The 17,499-nt window shown below is 63.8% G+C and overlaps 2 protein-coding genes across 4 annotated transcripts in view; both read right to left on the bottom strand.

Annotated features, from left to right (window-relative positions):
* Positions 1 to 5,534: 5,534 nt before the first annotated feature.
* CRIP2 (cysteine rich protein 2) lies at positions 5,535 to 12,219 on the bottom strand. Of its 2 annotated transcripts, XM_064293109.1 has the most exons (8): positions 12,136 to 12,219; positions 8,832 to 8,926; positions 8,570 to 8,627; positions 7,408 to 7,548; positions 7,261 to 7,329; positions 7,082 to 7,176; positions 6,638 to 6,695; positions 5,535 to 6,560 (listed from the first exon to the last, which is right to left on the bottom strand). In XM_064293109.1, exons 1-8 carry the CDS (start codon positions 12,176 to 12,178, stop codon positions 6,493 to 6,495), a joined length of 627 nt encoding a protein of 208 aa, XP_064149179.1. In that variant the 5' UTR covers positions 12,179 to 12,219; the 3' UTR covers positions 5,535 to 6,492. The 2 variants fall into 2 exon arrangements, with proteins under 2 accessions (XP_064149179.1, XP_064149178.1); XM_064293108.1 differs by having other exon boundaries at positions 5,535 to 6,695.
* A 4,495-nt stretch (positions 12,220 to 16,714) lies between these two features.
* Positions 16,715 to 17,499, bottom strand: part of MTA1 (metastasis associated 1) — a 50,233-nt gene continuing 49,448 nt past the window's right edge. For both annotated transcript variants that reach the window (XM_064293103.1, XM_064293104.1), the window contains one exon: positions 16,715 to 17,418. In XM_064293103.1, coding sequence (XP_064149173.1) covers positions 17,268 to 17,418 — 151 coding nt within the window. In that variant the 3' untranslated portion in view covers positions 16,715 to 17,267. The remainder of the gene's footprint in view (positions 17,419 to 17,499) is intronic.

Genomic DNA, 17,499 nt, shown 5'->3' with positions numbered 1-17,499 from the left:
CCTACTGCCCCCTGGGAATGGGGGTGAGGTCTTCTACCAGTGGAACCCTCTGGCCTCTGGTGTGAGAAAACCAGGCACCCACTGTCATGTCTGGGCCCGCTGGTGTCTCTGCCTGGCAGGAGGCACTGCTGTGTGCTTTCTGGAATTAAGGCCACCAGTCTGACCCTTCCGACCTTCCACCGTCCCTCAGTGTCCCCTTGGCTTGGGCTTGATACTGCTGCTTCCCCCAGCTCAGGTCCCTAACAGGAGAGTGGCCCTGTTTCCCTCATCTCCCGGCTCCAGGGTTCAGAAGCTTTGGGGCAGGAGAGAGAAGGAGGCAGGGCAGACAGACAGCTACAGCCGCTAGGGACAGAAATGTGGACATAGGCAGGGAAAGAAGCTAAGGTCCCAAGGCAGTGGCCAGAGACGGCTGACCAGAGACAAGCTGCTGTGATGGAGGGGACCTAGACAAGGCCAGGGCTTGGGGCCCCTAGACTGGACATGAGTGGGGGCAGGGCCTGTCACAACAGATCCCTTGGCTTAGGGCACACTTCTTGCACACACAGAAGATGACAGCTGAGCCTGCCTGCAGCATGTGTGGGTTAGAGGTCCGTGGTCACCAGGCTGGGGGGCCTCCCACCACAGGATGGGGTGCTCACAGGTGCACACATATGTCTTCTGGGAGATGTCTGTGTGCATTTGTCAGGTGCTGTGGATGAGATATGTGTGCCTGTTGGCATATCTGTGTGTAGGTGTGTATATCTGGCTGCGTCCCTGGGGTGTGTGTGTGTGCGTGTGTGTGTGTGTGTGTGTGTGTGTGTGTGTGTGTGTGTGGTTGGTCTCTCTCGAAGCAGCTATCTGCCCATGTTTCTGTTCATCCAACACCCCCACCTGGCAACTCCCAGCCTGGCTGCTTTGTAGGGACACTAGCTGGTACGGTGAAGGCAGTGACCCCGGTCTTTGTCCTCACCTCCACTACCCCATCCCATGGATGGCCCCGACCCCACACTCTGGGCTCCAACCCTTCCCTGCCCACTGGGGAGGCCCCCCTTGAAAACTGGAGTGATGAGTCCCTTTCTGACTTTCCCCACTGTTATTTTCCATTGCCATGGCCACGGGTGGAGGAAGCGGATGCCAAGGGGGGCAAGCTATGGGGCCTTGTCTGCTGGCTTGGTACACAAACGCAGTTTTTCCAGACACTCAACTCAAACACACACACACTCACAGACACACATAGTCACATACTTAACAACACATTCAGACACACACACACTCCCCAGGGCACCCCCAAAACTTCCCCACAGACTGGTTGCCCCTCAACACCTGTTTGGCCTGTGCTTTCCACCCAGTCTACCTTTGGGGGCTGCTACCCTCCTCAGCTGCAGCCCCCAGCTCCCCAGGGCTGTGGCTGATGGAGGGCTCTTTCCTCTACCCAGACTCCCAGCCCAGGAGGCCCTGTCCTATCTGGGGCTCACCTGGGGCCAGTTGAAACCCCTGCCAGGTTCCTCAGAGGCCTGGGCTCCTATCCAGACACAAGGATAGGAGTCCCATCAAATCATCTGTCCCTGCTCTGGGCCCAGGGGGTCAACCTGACTCTGGGCCACCTGGTCCAGTTTAAGACCCACATCTGCCCTGCCCGCCCTACCCCCACCCCCAGGCTAGGTGCTGTTCACATTTGCTGCTTGAACAAATGGGGCAGGGTGAGCTCCCTGACATCGCCCTCCTGCAGCCTGTATCGCAGCCACATACTGGGCCAGCTGGCACCTCAGCTCTGCCAGCCTTCTCCTGCCAACATCGGCCAGGTGGGGACAGGGTGGTTAGAACAGAGACACTGAGAGCTGCTTGCCCCTGGCTTCCTCTGTTCAAAGATCATTCCACTCTCCACCAGGACAACATAGGGGCATACCAGGGCCTGAGACCCAGGGCAGTGGGTGCAGTAGGGGGTTCTGGGTGCACCATACTGAGGCCTGTTCCACCTGCTCCCTCCCCCCTCCCCCGCAGGCCCCCTGAAATTCTGTTCATGGCCTGCTTGGACTGATGAGAGCAATCAGGGGCCCTGCCCTGGAGCAGGAGTCCAGAGAGGGCCCAGACGCCACATTTTGGTGAGGCATCTGGGGCTGCCAAGCCCAGCCCACAGTGACTGAAGAGGAATTCTAGCCTCAGGGTAAACGGGTGTGAGTGGAAGGAAGCCCCTTCAGGCTGGGCTGGTCCTGTTTCCGTGCACCCAGGTGCCCTGCATGACCAGCACACAGTCTGGGAAACTGTGTGGAGCCACAGCCCGACTGGGACCCAGGCCTCCCAGAGCATACTGCCCCTCCATTAGGCCAGCTGAGTCAGGGACACTCAGACATTCCCAGGGCCTATTTTCAGCGTCTGATCTCCTGGGACCCCTTGTCTACCCAGAGATCCTGCCCTGGGGTGGGCCTGTTGGGCCTGAATGGGGCTGGGTGAGTGGGGGCTAGAGGCTGCCCTTTCCCAGGAAGGGTTCCCAGCCCAGGCAGCGTCCTGCGCCCAGGTGGGAGGGCGGTGCCTTTCCTCCTCACCTGGAAGCAGGAGTCCAAAGTTCTCCTGTAACTCCCCCAGCCAGCCCCACCCCCAGCCAGCCCCACCCCCAACCAGTGCACCCCCTACCTGTGTCCATACTCTGGCCATAACAGAGGTCCCCCTCCCCCTCCCTCAAGGCTGGGCCTGGTGCTGGAATCTGAGTCCTGGAGCCAAAGCCCTGCAGAGCCGCTTCCAGTTCCAGTGTTACTGGCCCTGCAGCTGGCCCGGTTTGGGGCCCGGAGCCCCCCTCCCCACTGCCCCTCTGAGACTTGGGAAAACCACCACACCGGGCCACCCTCGCATGCGCCCAGCACCGGTCCCCCTCCTTGTGGCCCAGGTTGGGGCCACTGACAGTGTTTTCTTGATACCCTGCCCACCTCCTCCAGGCACTGATGCAGTTTGGGGGCCAATCATCTGGCACTGGATCCAGGGGTGGACTGAACTCATATCACCCCCAAGTCCTAAGGAAGTTCAGGGAAGCCAGCTTGGGCTTGGTGTGGTCTGCAGGGTCTGGGAGAGCCAGGAACAGGTGGAAGCTGGGGTGGGGGGGAGAAGACAGATGGGGGGGCAACCCGTCTCCCCAATGCCAAAGGTCACCATCAGGTGGAGTGGTGGGGCTGGGGCCGGGGCAGGAAGATCTGGGTCCTCAAAGAAGTGGGGCAGAGGGAGGGCAGACAGAACAGGCCCTGCAGAGAGGCCTTCCTGGGGCCCTAGCCAGAACCCTCCAGGGCCAGGTCTGATGCAGTGCAGTCAGGGCTTAGGACAGTGAGGGAGGCCGCAGGACCCTGTGAGCAGCCCAGCTTAGTGGAGCAGGCTGGGGGTGCGGTTGGGCTGGCAAGTCACCAGGGGCCTCGGGGGTCTCTAGGCTTGGTTCCCGTGGGCTCTGGGCGGGGGGAGGGGTGAAGCAGTTCGATGGGCATTCTGGCTGGAGCCGGGAGGTGGAAGGGAGGCCTAGCAGCCTCGTAGGGAGGGGCGGTGAGGCCGGGGACACACCCAGGGACAAAGGCGCGCATTCCTGCGGCCCTTCCATCTTGAAGGGGCGTGGAGGGCGTTCAGGGCTGCGGACGCCTGAGGAAGCACCTGGCTCGCAGCCTGGAGGGGAAGGGGTGTGTGGGGGGTGTTCCTGAAGCTGGTGCCATCGAAGGAGCCCTGGCAGCCAGGCGCCCACCGCCCCCGCCGACGCAGCCAGGCGACGCAGAGACAAACAGTAGCTGTACTCGCCTGGGTTTCCATGACAACGCCTAGGAAACAAACAAGGCTGCACGTCATTCTCCGCCCGCAGGAAATGGGGAGGGGCCCTCCCTGGGCAGACCTGGGGGCGCTGCTGTCCCTGACCAGGCCCCAGCCCGGGGGCTGGGGGCTCATCCTTCCTGGAGAAGACCCCCCTCTCCCGCCCAGGCGAGGTCCTTACTCACAGATCGGCTGTCAGCCCCCAGCCCAGTCTTTGGGAAGGGCGCGCCGCCCACCACCGTCTGCTTCCGACATAGTTTCCACTAGAGCCTCCCGAGGGAGGGGCTCCCAGTAGCCTCCCACCCCACCATCTCCACTCCCATGGAGTCAGAATTTCCCACCAAACACCCGGAGCTGCAGCGAGCTGGGGTTGGGGCAGTCTGAGCTCTCTCCAAAACGACCTCCAGCCAGGAAGCCTTGGCCAGGTTGGCATGGAAGTGAAAGGAGGAGTCGCCCCAGTCCCTCCTCTGAGCATGCTACGTGGGCCCCAATACTGGGCCCAACCTCCCCTCTGCCTGGGGTAGGGACCGAACGCCCCTCCGGGGTCCCTGCTCCAGCTGCCCTCGCCCGCAGACCAGCCGCCCGCCACCCGTTCTGGCTGCATTCCCAGCCTCCAGGTGGGGCAGAGACGCAGCTGCCCAGGCCAAGAGCTGGGCTGGCCGAAGGCTGCACCTGGGGTGCAGAGCACATGTGGGCCGGGGGACGAGAATGGAACCCCAGACACTGGGGTTGGGGATAGGGGCCCGAGAGATGCCCAGGCCTGACACCCCTCGCAGACAAGACTGGGGCAGGCAGAGGTGGGGGAGCACAAAGCCCGAGGTGGGGGTCCCAGACTGGGCCAGGGCAGGCGCTGAGCTGAAAGAGGGCGCCCTTCCGGAGCAACGCTGCATATGGGGAACGGCGCCCTCTGGTGGGAGGCCCAGGCATGGCCAAACAAAGGGAAAGCAGTCAGGAGGGCCCAGGCTGGAGGCCTGGGGGTGTGGCGGGGCTCCGTTATCACTGCAAACCCAGACACTCGGACGCTGGTCTGCCGGGAGCACGGCCTAGGGAGGGGTGCGGGCCCCAGGCCCTGGCCCCCGGCCAGCCATCCCTGCTCCTGGGCTATCCCCACCCACCATGAGGCAGACCACACCACCAAGGCCTCCATGTCACCCTGTGCACAGCAGTGGGAGACTGCACAGCTGATCCCTGCTGGTCCTGTCCTGACCACACCCCTCCCCCTTTCCCTCAGCACCTATCCCCCTCCCCCCACATGGGTACATCCTCAGTTACACGGGCTGGTCCCCCACTTGATGCACGGTGCCTCTGGGCCTCTAACGGGTCCATGTGTACCCCGTACCCCCAGGCCCTCTGTTGCTCCTGGCTGCACCGAATGCTGGCATTTGGGGGGGGGGCGGGGGTGCAGGCTTAGCCACACATGCACTCCGCCCATTACCATAACCCAGGCTGCTCCCCTCCATGGATCCTCTGCCCACCTGCTGCTGGCCAGAACCCTCAGGATGCCTCCTAGGCCCCCTCCTGCCCTCCTGCCATTCTGGCTCCTCTCTCTGCCACCCACCCCATCTCAGTATTGGCACCATTGCCCAAGCCCCTCCCAGCCCCATCTCTCCTCATCAGAAAGGTCTCTGGACTCCGGCCCTCCTCCCATCACCCTTGGGTACAGGATGCTGCCCCCACCAGGAACCAGGCACAGGGGTGTCGGGAGCACTTGTGGACAGAACAAAGGGACCCTGTCCTAGACTCTTGTCCATCCCACAACCAGAGACACAGCTATGATGGCCTGCAGTTCTCAAATTCTTTATTGACAGCAAAAGTCCGGGCGACGTTGTGTCTGACCACATGAGGGCCATAGGGCAGGGTGCTTTTGAGATGGTGTGGGTGCTGGGCAGAGGGGTCTGGGCAAGGGTGCATTCAGCCTGTGGGAGCTGTGAAGGGCGTGGCCCAAGGGGAGCATAAATAATACTGGTGGGCAGGCCAAGGGAGCAGGGGAGGGAGAGAGAGCCACCTCCAAGAGACCCATACTCAGGGACACAGGACATATGGGGACACAGAACACACGGGGACACCGGACATGGGACAAAGACACAGGACACAGGACTCAGGACACATGGGGACACAAGACATGGAACAAAGACACAGAACACATGGGGACATAAGACGGGACATGACATGTAGGGACACAGGACTCACGGGGACACAGGACACTGAACACACGGGGACATAGGACACAGGGGGACATAGGACACATGGGAACACAGGACGCATGAAGACACAGGACACACAGGGACACAGGACACATGGAGGCACAGGACACATGGGGACACAGGACACGGGACACAGGATACACGGGGACACATGGGGACACTGGGAGGCACAGGACATATGGGGCCATACAGACACGGGGACACACAGGGATGCATAGGGACATGGGGGTACACAGGACATGCAGGCATACACAAGGACACGGGGCAATTAACACAGAGGCAATTAACACCGGGGAAACAAGCCGACTGAAACACAAAGACGACACAGAAAATGGGGAAGGGCAGATGGGCCTTGTCGGTAGATAGTGAGAGGCCGCCTCCTCCCCAACACTCACGCCCTGACTTGCAGGCTTAACGGGCTGGGGCAGAACAGGAAGCAAGGCCCGCCGCACCCCCTCCAGGGAGCCAGGCAGTGGGTCCAGCAGGGGCAGGGCAGAGGCAGGGGCAGAGGCGGGTGACTGCGGAGGGCTGCGCCCTAAGGCTGAACTTTGCCTTCGGGGTCCCGGTCATAGATGTAGCTCCCCACGGCCCCGGTGTTCACGCCTGTGGAGATAGGCAGGGGTGATGGAGAGAGGCACGGAGGGGCACGTGAACCCCGGGAACCGCTTGAGAACACTCACCCTTGGGTCCGAAGAGTATTCCGTAGCAGGGCTTGTGGCAGTAGGGTTGGCCATCATGCTGGGGAGACACGGAGGGGCTGAGACCGGAGTTTCACTGGCCCCTCCACCCTATGCCCCAGTGGCTTTCTCTTCCACTCAGACAACACCATTACGCGCCTGTCTCCCTCCCTGTGCGCCCTCAAGCCCCCAAGGCCAGGTGCAGGCTCACTCACCTGGGCCACTAGGCATCTAGGAGCCCGCGTGTCTCCACTCCGGCCACCAGGGGGCAGCCCCACCGCCTTGGCCCTCCAGGGCTCCCCAGAAACGCACGCTCGCCCAGTCCCACGGGCCTGCCGCCTCGGGAGCCCCTTCCTCTGCCCCTCCGGCCCCAGCCTGGCCCCGTGCGTCCCCCACCCACGCCCCGCCCCTTCGTGCGCACCTTCCGGCCCACTCGAGCACCCTCACCTCTGCGTGCCCGCCGGGCGTCAGCGTCTTCCCGCAGCGCTCGCAGCGCAGGCACGGCCGGTGCCAGTCCTTGCCCAAAGACGTCACCTTCTCGGCTGGGAAGGGGGAGAGGGTGAGCCGAGTCCCTCGGTGGAGGCTCGCAGAGGCTGGGTCGGGCTAGGGCAGGGCCTGTCACTCACCGAAGTAGACCCTCTTGTTGCAGCGAGGGCACATGTTGGGCTCTCCAGTGAAAGTCGTAACGCTGGAAGCTGGGGGTGGGGGCAGGTCAGGGCAGGTGGGAGGGGCAGAGGCTGCCCCCACAATCCCAGACACCCAGCCCAGCCCACCTTTGCTGGGCCCCTTGGGGGGGCCGCTGGCCTTCCGGTCCTCCGCTCGGGACACAGGGACCTCAATGGGGCCAGTGACTTGGGGCCCCTCAGCCAGGGGCTTCTCATAGATGTAGGAGCCCGCGCCACCGATGTTCACACCTGTAGGGTGTCAGGCACAGGTGGGGTGGGTGGACAGAGGCCTGGCCATCACCCAGCCCCCACCCCAAACGTCTCAGAAAATGGCCCTTCATGGTCCATCCCATAGGGTCAGGATTTCCCCCCAGGAGGTGTGGGGAGGGGGCTGGGGACAGATTCCCAAGAGGGGCATGGAGGGTAGCTGCTCTCGGGTTGGAAAGGGCTGTCCAGGAATGGCCCATTGTGGGCAAAGGCTCCAAGCAGGAATGGGATGGGAAGCCAAGGTGGTGTGGCGGGGGCGGCACCCAAGCTCCACCCTGGGACCCACACTTGGTGCAGCCCTGAAAGCCCTGCCAGCCCTCACCCTGCTCCACTCGCTGGACCTAAGCTGTAGGTGGTCTCTGGTGTTGGTGGCTGTAATGGATTGAACTGTGTCCCCCCAAAATATGTGTCAACTTGGCTAGGCCATATGTGGCTGTCCTCCATTTTATGACTTTCCTATGGGTTACAATCTCTGCCTGTGGTTAAAGAGGGTTAGGGTGGGATGTAACACCCTTGCTCAGGTCACATCCTTGATCCAATGTAAAGGGAGTTTCCCTCGAGTGTGGCCTGCACCACCTTTTATCTTACAAGAGATAAAAGGAAAGGGAAGCAAGCAGAGAGTTGGGGACCTCACACCACAAAGAAAGAAGCACCAGGAGCAGAACAAGTCCTTTGGGCCTGGGGTTCCTGAGTGGAGAAGCTCCCAGTCCAGGGCAAGATTGATGAGAAAGACCTTCCTCCAGGGCGGACAGAGAGAGAAACCCTTCCCCTGGAGCTGACGCCCTGAATTTGAACTTCTAGCCTGCTAGACTGTGAGAAAATAAATTCCTCTTTGTTAAAGCCATCCACTTGTGCTGTTCCCATTACAGCAGCACTAGGTGACTAAGACAGTGGAGAATCAGCGCCACCCACCTCAGCAGGGCCAGTTCCAGCGCATGGGGTGGGGGCACAGCTTCCAGGCCAGGGCAAGTCCCAGAAGTCGGGGGGAGGAACCCATGCTCACCTTTGGGTCCAAACAGTGTGGCGTAGCAAGGCTTGTGGCAGAAGGGCTTCCCGTCATGCTGGACAGAGGGAGTGTGGGGGTGAGGGCCATGCCCACCTCTGGGCCCTTTCCCAAAGACTCCTTAGGAACCCCTCCCTGCCCGAGGAAGGAGGGAGCCAGGAAGCTGACCCATCCCGACCTTGGCCCCCACCGCAGCACCGCCCCCACCCCACCCCGACCCCTGTCCCACCCCTAATCTACACCCCCGAAGGAGCGGGCTCACCTCAGCGTGGCCCCCCGGCGTCAGTGTCTTGTTGCAGCGCTCGCACTTGAGACAGAACTTGTGCCAGTCCTTGCCCAGGGAGCTCACCTTCTCGGCTGGGGTGGGGGAAGGGTCAGGACATGGCCAGCACCCTACCTGTGAGTCCATGCACTACCCAGCCACTGCCTGCCTCTTCACAGGCAGGCGGCCCCAACAGCCCCCAGGGACCCCTCGGGTTAGCCCCAGCCATTCCATGTAGCAGCCTCAGCACACTTTCCAAAGCTCCCAAGAGGCAGCTTGCCTTGCGCCCCGCCCCTCAGGGCACTCTGAGATGGCCCTCCATCCTGTCCTGGGATGGGGGCCCCTCTCTCCACCACCCTTCTTTAGAGAAGGGATAGTTAGCAAGGTTAGAAGGGTCAGAGGCCTTTCTCAGGAGGCCTTGGCTGGCCGGGCCCAGCAGCCAGGGCCCTGTCCATCCGTCCCCCCTCTCTGGGTCTCTGTAGGCACATGGAAGACCCTGGAGTCAACATCTGCAAGGGGTCCATGCCATTAATCCTCCCAACAATGCAGTGACGAAGCCTTGATCACACGTGCTCCTCTCACGTCTCTGCTTCTCCCACACCTGCTTCCCTCATACACCTGTCTCCTTCACACCCACTTGCCTCCCTCTCATCCCGACTCACATTCACACACCTGCCTCCCCCCACATAAATGTCCCTCCATACATACCTGCCTACCCACACCTCTGTCCCACCCCACCTATGTCAGGCCCTATTGGAGCTGGCAGAGCATCCTGCAGAGGGCCTGGGAGCCGGGGGTGGGCCCCTCGCCTCCAGCATGGCCTGTGGGAAGGCCAGCCCAGGTCAACGCAAAATGCACCCATCCTTGTGCCTCTGTGGCCCCAGGCAGGACCCCTGCCATCTATATTTAGCTTCCTCATCCTGAGCCCTGGACTCCCTGTCACTCCCTCTACCTCTGGCTGCTACTTTGTTGCCAAAAGTCTGAGACCAGCTGCAAGGGTCGGGTCAGGCACCCTCCTGGACCTTCCCCCAGGCTGCTGGGCTGCCTCCCAATGGACGGAAGCCAAGGGCCTCCTCATGGGAGCACAACAGGAAAAGGGAGGAGGAAACGGGGCAGGAAGAAGGGCCAGAGCAGAGCCGGAATTCCGAAGGGCAGGGGCAGCAGAGCGTCGGTGGCGGGGGGTGGGGGGGTCAGCCAACCTCCCCTGGTTGTATTCCACGGAGCCATCTGGCAACCTCAGGGAGTAGGGGCCTGGCCAGGACCCAGCCCACCCTGAGAGACCAGGGTGCTGCTGGGGAACAGTTAGCTGATCAGGCCCAGGTGCTGGGGTTCTCCAGGTTGGCCCAGGGGAGGGGCTTTGAGTGCCAGATCTCCTTAGACCCCGCAGACCATGCCCCTCATCCCACGGCAGCCCTGACTTCAACCTCTCTGGCACGAACCATTCCGTCTGAGGCCACCGGACCTCATCCAGGGCAGGTGGAGCTGGCTAAGCCTTTGGGCCCGGCTCTGGTGCCAGGCCTGGTGTCCCCTCCCAGCACCCTGATAAGGCCCTGGAGGCTGTGACAGCAGCAGCTCAAGGCTGCCAGGGCCTCGATGCTTCAGCCAGGCTCTGGGGTGGCCCTCAGACCCAATGGCCCATTGACACCGTACACGCGGGGCCTGATTGGGAACATGGACTGACTGGACCTAAATGGCTTGGAAAGAAGCTGAGCTCTTGAGGCAGTGGTACAGCCTCCTCGGTTCTTCAGGGTATCCTGGGCCTGATTCCACACAATTCTGCTTAGGAGTGTGGGCTGATGAGGCAGGGCAGGCCTAGGGGGTGCTGGGTGAAGCCTGGTTGGGGGGTGGGCCGGATCCTGTGCTTCACCCCCGCCCCTTGCAGTGCCTCCCAGACAGGACAGGAGCCAGCAGGAGCCAGTGGGTCTGAGGAGTCTTTGTTTTTTGTTGGATGCCAGCAGCCGCCAGGCAGGCAGAAGCACTTTTCCGGGTTATCTGGAGGACTGCTGGCCAAGGCTCGGGAGAGCCCCAGGCTGGCCTCTTCTGGCGTGGGGCAAAGTCATAGGCAGTGGACCAGCAGGACAGCCCTTGGGGGTGTCCCCACTGGACCTGGGGCCTTGCAGGGCAGGAAGGGCCCTTGGGAGGCAGCTGGAAGCCCCTCAGCTTCAAGCCACCAGCTACTGCAACACTTCTGGCCAAATCTGGTCCCTTCCCTCTGGGAACAGCAAACAAAGTGTGTGCTCCCCCTCCCAAAGGGCTTCCTTCACTGCAGCCTGGCTCTGACCACTGTCCGCCGGATGACCCGGGAAAGATCCCCTGTCTGTCCTGGCCCTCAGGCTGTCTTTGGTTCTGGCACTAAGTCGGCCTCTGTCTGTGCAGGCCGTGGGGGTGGGGGTGGGGGTGGGAGGGTAAGTGGGCAGGACCCTCCCTGGCAAATCTAAGGAGAGAAAGAAGGGAGTGGGCAAGAGCAGAGCAGGTAAGTAACCCAGACCCCACTGTGAGTAGCAGGGTGTACCAGTGCCTGCCTAGGGCCTCAAAAAGTCCAGGAGAGGGGGCTCCAACTCAGGGGCATCCAGGCAGAGAAACTGCCAGCCCACTACGCCCTTGTGTCGGAGCTGTTCTGACCTTGAGGAGGAAGGGGGGCCTGGACACCGGTGCTCCCTCATGCTCGTGGGGACCCGTGTGTCACCTGCCCTCCCCCCCCCACACCTAAAACTCCTGGGGAAACTCTAAAGAAGCCAGCGCGTTGGGACACGCAGGAGGGGGAGGCCAAGGTCGCCTCCGCGTGGAGTCCAGACAGAGCCCAGGCCCGGCCCGGCGTGGGCAGAGGTCGGGGTGGGGGTCAATGCTCGGGGCCACGAGAGCCCGGCCGCGTGTCTGCGGGCCGGCGGGTCTGGGGTCCCGCCAGCAGGGAAGGGCCCCGAGCGCGGGCGTCTGGAGCCTCGCCCGACCCGGTCCGGCGCAGCGCCGCCCAGCGGACCGCGATGCGCCCGCACCCCGGAGCGCACCCCAAGCCCCCGGCTGCGTCCCGGGCCGACCGAGCTCCGCTGCCCCCTGCCAGCACGGGCCCCCCAGCCCCCAGCGGCCCGATCCGGGGTCGGGCGGGGCCGGCTACGCCTCGTCCCAGCCCCACCCTATGGCAGCACCCGCGTGGGCAGCCCGCGGCGAGTCGGATTCCGGGCCGCATCGGGGCGGGGGCCGGCGCACGTCGTGTCCGCGGGGCGCTGGCTCTGCGGCAGGGGGCTGGCAGCGAAGGGCGGCTACGGCGCTGGCGCTGGCGCGGAGCCGGGCCGGGCAGGGCACTCACCGAAGTACACGGTCTTGTCGCACTTGGGGCACCTGGAGGCCATGGTCGGTGCGCCGGCTCTGTCCGCGCCCGCGCTCCCGCCGCTCCCGCCGATCGCCGCCGCCGCCGCCCCGCCCGGCCCCGCCCGGCCCGGGCCGCCCACGTGCCCATTGGCTCCGCGGCCGAGGCGGGGCCTCCGGAGCCCGCCCCCGACCGGCCAGCCGCCTGGGGGCGCCGCGGGGGCGCACCTGCCCCAGGGTGAGGCCCCGGCCTGGCGCCCCCGCTGCTGTCGCCCGAGGAGGCATCTCCAGGGCCAGCCCGGGGGAAGGCGCCGTCGCCCGCGCCCTGGCCGTTGCCATGGCGAAGTCAGGGCCGCGGGGCAGGGGGAGCGGGGGGCAGAGGTCGCGGGGCGGGGGGGGGCCGAGGTCGCAGGGCAGGGGGCAGAGGTTGCGGGGCGGGGGTCGCGGGGCGAGGGCGCGGAGCCGGCGCCCCTGTGGCTCCCAGGGAGCTCTGGAAGGCGGGCCTGGGCCCTCACCCGCGGTCCCCGAAGACGCACACGGACGCCCCGACAGTCAGGTCCAGTCCCCCGCGCCCAGGCTGGCCCGGGTGGGGGCGCGGGCTCCAGGAGGATCCCCACCCCGCCCCGCCGAGCTCGCGCTGTGCCCTCTCCACTTCCCTTTGTTGCTCGGTTTCCATAGCAACGGCCGCTCGGAGGGATCGGAGCCGGATTCCAGGCGGGGCCGCGGCCACCCACACCAGTCTCGGTCTCGTCCCGGTCCGGGTCCCGGTCCCCGCTCCCCTCCCCCGACCTAACACTGTCTGTGGTGCTGAAGCCTGAGCGGAGGCAAGGCTTGGGGACTTCCCCTGCCACCTCCAAAAACACGACCGAGAGGAGCTACGGGCGGGGTGGGATGGGGTCTGGATCTGAGCGCGGGAGGAGTGACCAAGGGGACCCGCAAGCGCCAGGGTCGCGCTGCACGCACTAGAGGCGATCTACCCAAGCACCCCCACCCAGGGGGCAGCCAGAGGGACCGTGGCCGGAAGACTTGGGGGCGGGGGGAAGGGTTGGGGGCAGCCCCCAGGACTCGGTCGCTCGAACTACCCCGGACCTCGGCGGCATGCGTCCCTTTCCTGGACTCATGATGACGCGGACCTCAGGCCTTGGGCCTCCTGTCGGCCTGGGGAAGCAAACTAGATCCGGTCACCACCTACCGGCCCTTAGTGCCCCTGGGATGCCCCTGTCCTCCCTCAGCCAGGGCCCACCTGCCCACCCTGCCCTCCCGTGGCCTCCTTTCCGGGCTCCACCTCACCTTCAGGACTTCTCTGCCTGGCCCGCAGACCCTTCCTCAGCCCTTTATTGGACAGAGCAGCCCTCTCCGGGGCCCACAGCCTGGCTTTGGGGCCAAGACCTGCCCACTCCCTCCACCTGGTGTACCTGCCAGCAGAGGATGAGGACAGGGCTTCCCTCACCCCCGCCAGCCCCTTGCATCTGACATATTTTTGGAGTGAATGGGTGAGGGAGCCAGTATCCCAAGGCCCCTGCCCTGGGTCTTGGTAGTTGGACCTGGTTCCCCCTGGGGGCCCCTCACCAGGAGCCCAGCAGGAAGTTTCCTCCCACTGTACTCAAGTCCCACAGACACTGCCGTTTCCCTGGCAACAACAGCCTGGAGCCCTGTGCCCCCCCCCAAGCCCGACTGACCAGCCTGACCAGCCCCCCCACTCTACCTCTGGACCTAAGCCAGCCCAAGCTCAGTTATTCCCGGCCCCACTGCTCAGGCTCGGCCTGAATAATTCATGGGCCCCTTCCACTCCCCAGGCCGGAGCTCCTGGCCCAGCAGCCCCACCCCAGCCCCACCCCTGGCCACCAATATCTGCAGACCTGCTACGGAAGAGGGGAGGACCCCAGCCCTGAGTGGGAACATGGGTGGCGGCCCAGGAATGGCATTGGCATGGGCCCTGGGAGAAGGGGAGCAGCAGAGTGGGGCCCAGGGATGCCTCCAGCCCTGCTCTTGCCCCCCCTCCCCGCCCCATTTTCTTGCTGTAGTCCCTGGGCCAGGGCCAGCAGCTCCTGAACCAATGGGTCTATTCCAGGCCTGGCAGGAAGGGACATGGATCGATGGGTGGCAGAGCAGTGGCCTTGACCCTCACCTCTGAGGCCAATGTAGCTGGGGCAGTGAGAGCTTGCGGGCTCCCAGTGCTGGGGGTGCATGTGGGGCCCTGGGTGGGCAGTGGCAGAGGTGGCCACAGTGGCAGAGTGCCCTGTTGGATGGCCCAGGGTTCCCTTATAACCCTGTCAGGTCACCAGGGATCCCCAGTATCGGCCTTTCTGTCTCTCCTTTGCTGTGGGGAACCCGCATCTGGGCTGAGGGGTGGCGTGGGGGAGGCCTAGAGCAGGGGAGGTTCACCCAGCATCACCAGACTAGCCCGTCAGCTCTGGAAGGGTGCAGCCCCTGCTCTGGGGCTGGGCAGGGAGGGGCCTTACAGGACAAAGTGGTATGTGGCCACACTTCTGGGTCCAGAGCCCTTGCCCACCCCAGACTGTGACACTCCCCACTCCAGTTCCTGAGCCCCAGCTTGGCCCCTTCAAGGCCCTGGGCTCAGACCTGCCCAATAAATGGGTACAGCAACCAAGGCATCTGGTAGAGGAGAAACCCCAGGAGCAGGCAGGGACCCCAGCCCTCCTCATCTGAACAGCACTGCCGGCCAGGAGGACCTGTGAGAGAAGCCCCCTCACACCCGGGATGGCAGACGGCACAGGGCGGCCTAAGGGTCAGGGGAGAGCCAGGGCCTCTAGGCCTGCCCAGGGACACCTCAGTGCTGGAACGTCCAGGACAGAAGACAGAAAGGGGACTGGGGGGAGGGGAAATGGTGGGTCTTGGTTCTTCGAGGCTCCCAGCAGGCCTGAGGTGAGGCCTCCCACACCCTTGCCATCCTCCAGCCCCCAGGGCCAAGGTCGGAAAGGCCTTGAGGCAGGCTAGCATCTTCCTCAAGGTCATGGCCTGGCCCCCAGTTCCCCGCTCAGACCCTGCAGGTAACGCCCGGCAGGGGATCACTTCTTGGGGACGACGGGTACCAGGACTGCAGATTAGCCGAAATGGCTGTGGGGTGGGGGCCAGGCAGCTCCTGTCGGGGGTGGGGTGGGGGCCAGGGAGCTCTTGGCGAGGGTGGGGTATGCTGCAGGCACTTCCCGACACCCAGGCCCGCCACCGCACCACAGACTCTCGGAGGCCAGGACGCCCCCTTATCTGCCTCAGGCAGGCACACAAGTGGTTTCTATTTTAACTCCTCGCTGAGATTTCCAGCGTCACAGGCCCCCAGCAGGAAGTGGAGCTGGGGGAAGGGGGAGGGGGCAGGGCCACCACCCAGATCATCCTGGGTCCCAGGCCCCAGGCCCCAGGCGGCACACCTGTGAGGCAGGCCTGAGGAGGCAGGGTATAGGGGTAGCACCGAAGTAGGATTTCTGAGAACGAGGGACTGGCTGAAACCTGAAAACTCTCCTTGTGGAAGAAATTCCACACCTGCCAGTAGGCAGCCCCCTTGGCTCCGAGTAGGACGTCTGACAGCTGGGCAGGCCCTGCCAACTGTGGAGGGTGGCTCAGGCCCTGGGCTGCACTGCCAGCTCTGCCATGTGTAGGAAGGGCCCAGGGAGGTGGGGAGGAGCCGTTTCACCCACCCCAGCAGGGCGGGTCCAGGGCAACCGTGGGAGGAGCGGCCCCCATACCCACTTTTCTGAGGCTGCTGTGGCCAGGATCACCTGGGAGTCCCACAACCCAGGAGTGCCAGGGGAGGAACGAGCAGGGATGTACCAGCTGGAATGGGATGGGGAGGGGAGGCATCCTGCAGACACTGGGGCTAAGGGGCACAGGACAGGCACTCTGGGATGGGGTGGGGGGTGTTGGTCCCATTTTTGCCCCAGGGCCAGTACCAGAGCTAGGCTCCCCTGGGGCCGATCCATGGGCACTGCTAAGTGACAGGCAACTGGCTTGGCCTGAAGTCAGGCCACTGGGCCTCTCCCTGCCCCGAGCCCCAGGGGCTCCTCTGAGTGTTCTGCTGACCCTGCAGCCTGCTGCCTTGGACGAACACGTGCTCACACGGCCCACTACATGGTTATCTGACAGTGGGGGGACCCGCTGCACTGGCTGTCCCTTGACTGCTTTGGCACTTAAGGGCCAGAGGAGGCATGTTGGACAGCTCCAGTGAGGGTGGTGCTGGCCACAGCCTGCAGGAGGTGGATGTGCAGGGCACAGGGCCCAGGTCACAGCAGGACCCCAAGCCCAGCCGTAGAGTGTGACCGCTAAGATGAGGCTTCTCCCCAGAGCCAGCATGCTTATGGGAGGACCACCGCCCTGGGGCCCACTCGTGTCTGCCCACCTGCTATACCAGCTGGCCCTGCAGAGTCCTAGCTCGGGGTACCCCAGGGTCCAAGACGCGACCTCGCCTACCCTGTGAGAGCCAGGGGGCTATGCTGTGCTTGGTAGGCAGCCCCTTAGCCCTAACACAGGGGACCTGCAGGGAAGGTCTGCGATACTCAAAGGTGTTGGGGGGGGGAGAATCTAAGACAAGAAAGGGGTCGTGGATGAAAGACACAAGGAGAACGAGGGAGAGGACCAGTTTTTTTATGAGATTTTTTTCTCTGTTTTGTTTAATATGAAAATTACTTGAAAAGACAAGGGCCGACCCAGCAGGCAGCACAGCCAGTGCCGGCCACACCGACCCTAACATTCCGGGTGTGAGTGTTACAGAGCTCAAGTTCATCTACAAAAAAAGTAATAAAAATAAAATTTAAAATGGCACCTTCAACAGAACACAACGAAATCTTACAAGCCAGCCTCCCGCTGGGACGAGAGGCCCCGCGGTGCACCCGGGGCCCGAGGGCAGGCACCATGTCTCCGCTCCGGCCAAAAGTTAACACAAAGCTAGGGGCTCTGGGCATTCTCGGAATAAGTTAACCGCACTTCTCCCCAGTGTCCACGAGAGGGGCACGTTCTCTGGAGGGACGGTACGGGAGGGGCCACTACCAAAAACTGAAGAGGGGGAAAGAGGCGGCGGCGGCGGTGGCGGGCGGGAGCAGTCTGGTTGGGGGGCGCCGCCAGGCCAGGTGCCACAGTCACACTGCACGGCGGCTCTGAGCGGTGGCACACCGGCCAGTTGCCCTAGTCCTCGATGACAATGGGCTCGTCGTTCACAGGTGGAGGTGGCGCTGGCCGAAGGGGCAGGGCCTGGCTCTGGCGCAGGGCAATGGGCTTGTAGGGCCGGCGGGCGGCACGCTTGGTTTCTGAGGACGACAGCAGCTTTCGGACCTTCCTGCAGGCGTGGGGACACACAGAACACAGGACGTGAGGCCAGGAACGGGTATGTCCCCATTACCCCCACCCCAGGGAAGGC

This window comes from Loxodonta africana, chromosome 10, assembly GCF_030014295.1.
Source record: "Loxodonta africana isolate mLoxAfr1 chromosome 10, mLoxAfr1.hap2, whole genome shotgun sequence".
NCBI lineage: Eukaryota > Metazoa > Chordata > Mammalia > Proboscidea > Elephantidae > Loxodonta > Loxodonta africana.
The sequence above is the reverse complement of the archived record's forward strand: the minus strand, read 5'-3'. Positions and strand labels throughout refer to the sequence as shown.

Coding starts and splice junctions, on each gene's coding strand:
- CRIP2 (XM_064293108.1), bottom strand. CDS start 12,178: ATGGCCTCCAGGTGCCCCAAGTGCGACAAGACCGTGTACTTCG. Junction 7,330..7,407: donor CCCCAAGGGGCCCAGCAAAG/GTGGGCTGGGCT, acceptor CCCCACCCCCAG/CTTCCAGCGTTACGACTTTC. Junction 7,177..7,260: donor CAACAAGAGGGTCTACTTCG/GTGAGTGACAGG, acceptor CCCCCTTCCCAG/CCGAGAAGGTGACGTCTTTG.